This window comes from Argentina anserina, chromosome 2, assembly GCF_933775445.1.
Source record: "Argentina anserina chromosome 2, drPotAnse1.1, whole genome shotgun sequence".
NCBI classification, from domain to species: domain Eukaryota; kingdom Viridiplantae; phylum Streptophyta; class Magnoliopsida; order Rosales; family Rosaceae; genus Argentina; species Argentina anserina.
Window position 1 is genome coordinate 13,910,264 of NC_065873.1, and position 7,502 is coordinate 13,917,765.

General features: G+C 34.5%; 1 protein-coding gene across 1 annotated transcript; it reads left to right on the top strand.

Annotated features, from left to right (window-relative positions):
• Positions 1-642: 642 nt before the first annotated feature.
• LOC126783747 (glycolipid transfer protein 3-like) lies at positions 643-3,688 on the top strand. Its single transcript, XM_050509270.1, is given in 6 exon segments — positions 643-919; positions 1,008-1,063; positions 1,838-1,968; positions 2,424-2,562; positions 3,273-3,416; positions 3,513-3,688. Coding segments are annotated over 6 exon segments (711 nt in total). The 5' UTR covers positions 643-714; the 3' UTR covers positions 3,549-3,688.
• Positions 3,689-7,502: the final 3,814 nt, after the last annotated feature.

Genomic DNA, 7,502 nt, shown 5'->3' on the forward strand with positions numbered 1-7,502 from the left:
CACCACCACTATTCACTAATCTCTCATTGTTTCGATCACTGACCCAAAAACCAAACTCGAGCATCCCTAAAAACTCGAACATGTTCGCACAACATTCATCGCACCAACTTGAAGAGACCAAACTGCGCCCCACACTGGAGGAGCCATAGCAACAAATTTACTGGCACTGCTTTGCCGATAGAAGGTAAACCACCACCCAACGTACCGGCTAGCCACCACAATCCTTGGAAGATTTAGTGAAGATTAAGTACGCGTACGGGGTATTAATCCTTTCACATTAACTACTCTATGCAGATTGATCATAATCAGTGTATGAGATTGAGTAGAACATCTCTTCCCACAGGATAAATATCATATAGTAGTAGTATTGCTAATTAACTGTTAAAATAGCGATACATGTTGATAACCACAATGCTAAGCCAAGAATAAAAAGTCCTAAAAAATAACAGGTTAAAATTAATGTCACCATCAAGTTGTATAATGAGCTGCAAACAGTTCAAAATAATTTAACGCGCATCTGATACCATAGGATCATTATGACAAAAAAAATCCCCATGTTCTCATCAAGATCGAGTAGTATATATATTAAGCAACAACTGGGGTTACATTACATAGAGAGTATCCCTTCAACAAGAAGTTCAAAGTCATTATCCACATTTATGCAATCATAGATGCTTAATTAGCTATAGCTCTATCTATATTTTTATCCAAAGAATGAAAAGGAAGATAATGGATCAGAGTAAGGGATCAGAGATTAGATCTGCCATTGAAGAACTGTCAGTCATGGTTAAAGTTACAGGTATAATGACACTCCAAGCTGAAAATGGTGATCATGATGCTGCGTTTATCAATCATGAGGCTGCTCATATTCCCGCCAGGCCCTTTCTTTCTCTTTGCTGCTTGCTTCTTCAAGTTCTGGGTCTCTCTCTCTCACACACACACACAGACACATTAAGATTACTACTAGTTAAAAACTTGATTACTTACTGTCCATCTCCATTCTACAGATAAAATAGGACCGACGATGTCAGTTCTACGACAGGATATTCATCAAAATATTCGGGTAAGAAAAGGATCTGACCTACATATGAAAATTAACGCAATCTGCTCTGATAACATAACATGCTTGCAGCTTGGTAAACATAAACTTGACAATAAAGCTTTCCAACCTTATGTCGTGTACGTATATATGCTAGATTTGCAAGAAAATCGAATACCTGATTTCTTGCTTTCTAGCTATAGGATGTAGTGCTGGATGGTAAACAAGTTAACATCTAAGTTATGTTTGTCTTTAAGCTATCAAATTAGTTCATTTCCGCCCCCCCCCCCCCCCCCCCCCTTGTTGGGATGCTTCAAATAATTAGTAGCATTTCTCTCTTCAAATGTGAAATTTGATGTTGTCATTTACATTGTTCTCATTGAATGTGTTTCAAAAGCATATATATATATATATATATATATATGTGTGTGTGTGTTTTTTCACGATATATTTAATTTATTTTTTTTAAATCGAACCATGAGTAGTATTGAAGAAGATATATTGAGTAAAAAACATAAACCAAAAGTAGGAAATAAATAATAATCAAATTTAAAAAGGATTTGATAATCTTTTTACTTAAAATTAATGTTGCATATTATCTGAAAAAAATATAATGTATCTAGCTGACTTTGCAAGACACCTAGTATTAAGGCCTTTAAGCCCAAAAAATTTGAGTCAAACAATCATTTTTCTATTGCTTATTTTTTTTGGTCAATTTTTTTTCTATTGCTTATACTACATCAACTTCTGTTCATAAGTGTTAATTGAAAATAGGCTTCTGCATGTTATTGTGTGTAGAGATTGGAAACAAGGCATGAATCTGATCCTTCAACATATTCAAACATGGTTGAGATATTGAAAACAGAAACCACGGACGGCACTGCAAGAAATCTTACAAGTTGTAGTAGAGCTTTTGTTTGGCTCACCAGGTAATTAATTTGGTTAGTAATAATAAATAACCTTGTAATTGTTTAATGCCTTCAACCTTGGATTATCTGTATAATTAGACAAAACCCTTAGTTGGCTAAAAATAGAAAACGAAACCCTTAAAACATTATCTACTACATAGTTTATGGCTCGGTTCATGTCAACCCTAGATATTTTAATTGTTAACTCAATGACGTACGGATCGTCATGCACTATTCTCTTGTTTGAAGAATAATACACTTTTTAATACTGTGAATAATCAATTATCGAAAGAAGTTTTAATTGGTACTAACCAACCCAGCTATACCCAGCCTGCCAGCCAGCTTAATTAATAAATCTTCACTCTGTTTCTACAATCCATTATTAAAATGCATATATCAATTAACCTTGTATTAGTGATGTACATATCCGTTTTCTTTTCTTATAAACTAATAATCACATTATTCCAAATATTCAGATCCTTGGATTTTACGGCAGAATTATTGTAAAATGTAGCGGTGAACCCAGCAGGGCAGAACATGAAGGAGGCAGTAGAAGAATCTTACAACCTCACTCTAAAGCCATGGCACAGATGGATTTCATCAGCTGCTTCTAAAGTACAGTTCGATTGTCTTTCTCTCACAGCTACAAACTACTAACTCAATTTTATAATACAAAGAAAAACAAATTAGTACATGCATGCATCGATTTTGTCATAACGTACTTAGGGACAGCTAGCGATGAAGCGATCTATAGGTCTGCGAGGGAAATCGTAATTAACCTAATTAGTTCAAATCAGTTCACTACCCTTCTGTTACAACCAGGCACTTGCATCTAGTTCCATAATCTCAGAGCCGCGCGAGCGTTGAAGTTGTATGCATAAAATGGAGGTAATTAAATCAGGTAATTAACTTAGTTCGAAAAAAAGGGGTACCATTCCGTCTGCTCGATCTCCATTTTGTTGAAACGTGGATTCTTCCACGACAAAGTTGAAGTCTTGCCCTCTTGATTTAATGTTAAGAAGAGAGTTTATTTCCCATTCATGCCAATAATCCTTCGAAGAATAGATCGTGAGTATGATACATGATATATCAGAGAATGGATACCTTGTTCATAGCGAGGGAATTGAAGGGGAAAAAAAATGTGATGTCTTAACTAGGGTTTAGAGGGGACGTATAATCAAGCTAGCTCAGAAACGGATCTATGACTTAGGCAACGGCCTGCTCGTAAAGCTGAGCTCTAGCCCTACTGCCTGCAAATTAACATGCATATGAAGTTCAACTCTGTATTGTAATTTGGACTTTCAGTTTATAGTGTTCTTGTGCAGGTAGCTCTAATGTTGGTGCCTGACAATGAGACCTTCATTAGTAGCCTCATGGCCAAAGATGAAAGCTATGATAACTTGAAACTTGAAATGGAAGCCTTGGTTTCATTACTTGTGCCTTATCTTGAACAGATCCACTCCATTCTGGTAAAGTACATTCAAGTTAAGGTCTAACTAATGTGTGGCAGAAACTGGATTTGTCTTTTTTATAAATGGTTGAGTAATTAAGGTTCAATTTTGCAGAGGTTTTATCACTTAGACAAGTTGAAGGCCAACTGAGGTGACATGCAAACTGAAACATAAAGTAATGTATAGATATGGGACGTCGCAGTCTCGCAGATGAAGTGTCGTAATTGCATATATACACATTATCTATGTACAAAATGCATGTATTTGGTTTGTTATTGAAAGACAAAACGTCCTTGTCTACATGTATGATCCAGTCATGTGTACGTATAGAAAAGAGTGACATTATTTGATAATATTATCCTTAGATATAACATATGTATAGTTAAAGGAAATCGCGTATTTATATTGTAGTTTTGTATGTAACTAGCTACTCCAAGAGAGTCCATGCATATCCTCTCGGCTAGGCGGGCTATCAGCTTGACTTCGCATTTTCGTCTCCCGTAATCTTATCAAGGTATTATAGATTTAATTTTTATATTTCGATATTCTTAAAAAGAGAAAATATCAGCATCAAGTTCCAAATTATTCAATTAATTAACACCGTTTGTGGCTATGATCCCACCAATTTTTTAAAGGCATTTTCGTGAATTCATTATTTTTCAATTTCATCTTTCATTTTCTTCCAATTTTAACTTCAATTTTTTTTAAAACCAAGTTAATTAATTCACAACATTTCATTATAAAATTAATATGCATTCTTCATTTACCACAACTATTACAAACAAGTTAAAGTTCGCAATTACAAAATAAACTAGCAAAACCTATAAATTTTAATTTTTCAAGTGTATTTGGTATATTTTGAAGTATATGTTAATAAATATATTAAATTTAATTAAAAACTAGCAAAAACGATATATCCTCGCTATATCCTTATTTTACAAAATCGATATGATGCCGATAACTGCTATTTAGACCATTGATCATAGACATTTAAATGTTTCAAAAGAAAAAGAAAATGCTTATATAACAATTGATTAATTTGAATGGTATAATGATAGGAGCACAAAGTGTGACGTTCTTAATGTATATATGACATATTCTTATGCTTTGTTACTTCTTATTTAGTTGTTTTAGGTTCATATTTGTCATATGTATGTTCTAAGGAGAGCTATTTCGAATTTTGAATGAATTGATGATGAAATTGTGCTAAGTGTTAGAAATCCTTGTTGAGCTAGGATTCCTTACTCAACTATGATTCTACTTTCCTATTTTCATTCTTTCATATTCCTTAATCGACGATTTCTTTTCAGGAAAGACAAATCATATTTGGAAAGTAAGAAGAGTTGCCGAGTTGCATTCCTAGTTGAACAAGGAAATCATATCCGAGTTGAAGAAGGAGAAGAGGAGGCTGGCCTAGCTACTCCTAGTTGGACCAAGATTGTTGCCGTGCAGCCCTATTTGTGATCTCCCTATTGGACTTGGTTTCCTACATCAAGTTGGATATGGAGTACATAAATTAAATCCATAACAAAGAGGATTTCAGCTTCCCAATTGGATTCTACTTCCTTATAGGACAGCAAGAGGCTTCCTAAACTCCTATATATAGAGGCTCGGCCTCTCCATTCAGATCATCATCAGCCTTACATACAAACACAAGCCATAGCTCTGCCGAATTCATCCCTCACCCTTCCAAGAAATCCTAAAACCGATTCCATCATTCCCCACCAATCAATAGCCTTCAACCACGGTTGTGAAGAAGGTTTCATCCATAGAAGTCTCGGCTACACTTGTGGATTGCTTGATTTATAAAGTGTAACCATGATTCACTCTTGTTTAAATTCGGTTTTGGTTTTGTTCTTGTTCTTGGATGAAGCTTGCGATTTGTGTAGTGTAATCTTGTTTCAATTTTGTCTATGAAATAGCTACTTGATTCAATTTGTATAAAGGATTCGAAAATTATATTTTGGTTTTATGAAATTTCTGTTTTGGTTTCTGCCGAGTTGTATATATGATCAATTTCGATTTCTAAGTGTTATGACTATGCTTGTAGCATGATATTTAGGTTGTTGGATTAAAGACTTATGCTATGAACATGTTTATTCTTTTATATGTAATTTTCGAATTGCATGGTTGTTGGTTAAGTAGGTGACATACTTGATGAATTCAATGTGCATGGCTTTGGAATTACATGATGAAGATGAACATGTTAGATTTCGATTATGGCTGCTTGGTATTGATCGAATGTGTTAAGTGTCTATGTGTTTAGGTTACTGCTTAGAACCCTAATTGCATGATCCATCCTTAGTTGTTCAATATATAGTCTCGGCATAATTCTAAAAAGAAGTCATGAAGCTTGTTTCGATCTCTTTATGTGAATTGTTTTGGTGATTGTTTATGTGTTGGTTGGTTGATAACATGTATATATTAGTTTAGGTTTTATTTACTGTTTTTATGATTCAATCCGAAACTTATATCAACTTTTTATATCTTTATGGATTCGTGTTAAGTATTGTGATCCTAAGCCCTGGCTGGATCCCCGGTTTGTGAACGATACCCTCTTGCTTTATACTACTAATGATGTGTTCAGGGTTAAATATTGATGTCGAGTAATCGAGCATTCATCATATAAAATGTTGGCTATAAACTAAGTGAAATCAGTGGAAAATAAAGTGACAAAAATGCCTTTAAAAATTGGTAGGAAATAAAACACTAACGGTGTTAAGTGACGGAATGAACTAAAATTCACTTAAAATAGAAACTTGAGGTACCAATGCGATAGTTTTCAAATATAAAGTACTAAAAATTAGAATAACTAATAATTGAGTTATTGTTTATTAAATTTACCCATGATAATATAACTAAATCTTAGTTCCTGGCTCTCGGTCGTACGTTTAGAAGGCAAGGATAGTCATAGTGAAGCTAGTTGTCTTTGTGATTTTGTCTTGCAGTATGAGGATTTAATAAAATAGGCCTGAATTTCTACTAGAAAAAAAAAAACAAAACATGATTAGTAGTGACACAAGTAAATAAGCAGCCGAAGGGATCAAAATTTAAATGATTCATGAGAAACGAATTTGCTCGGTTTAGCTTGTACTTATATAGCCAGGAGGTCAAGTAGTCAATAAAAGTGATATACAAATTACTAAAATGCTCGTTCATTGTTGCGCATTTCATCCAATCCAGTTTCTAGTACTGGAAAAATGCTTTCTCTTTCTTCTGCTAGTATAGCACTATAGTGCAGTAGTGTAGGTGACTGAGGATGTTTCATTATCGATCACATATATAATTCATGGATAATTTAATTGTGGCTGTATGAAAGAAATCTGACACATAATAATTTCACACAGAATAGTCCGATACCTATATGGGCATAAATTATTAAGATCAAACTATGAAATAGATCATTTCAAAACAAAACAAAACAAAAAAACCTGAGAGAGATTTTATTTTTTTCTTGATGATGGGTTTTTTTTTGCATGTCATGGAGTACGCAATACTTGTATAACACGTACACTACCCAGTATTCCTTAAGACAGGCAGCCTGAGGCAATCTCTTCCTCAGAAGAACCGACTTTTGGACCCTTCAAGAGTCCTCCAAGTAGCTGTCCTGGGTCGTAAAAGAACTCCACCTTCACTATTTTTTCATTCTCGTCCAACTGTATTTAAATTCACCAAAAACAGAATTAACACTCTACAAGTGTTCTAAACTTAGAGATCGGTCAAGATTACTGTACATGAAAAATGGCCATTCCGTAGACCTCGACCAGTTCTCCAGTTGGGGCATGGCCATTGAAAGGACCCTCCATGTAACCCCAGTGCCTGAATTTGTATACGATCTGCGGCGGCCTGGAAATGACTTGAAGAATCTCCAAGGCAAACCCTCTTGAAATTAAAGTTTAATGACACTTCATGCACATTTCAATTTCATCACTTTTGAGTGTTCAAAATTGCTTCAGTTTCTTTTCTCAAAAAAAAAAATTTGCTTCAGTTTCATCATTTTATCAAGTTTCCCACAGATCACATCTTTCAGCTCAATGAAAAAATTATGTCTCATCACACTGATCACCTCTTGTGTAGAAGCTCAACAACTTTCCACATTTTCCA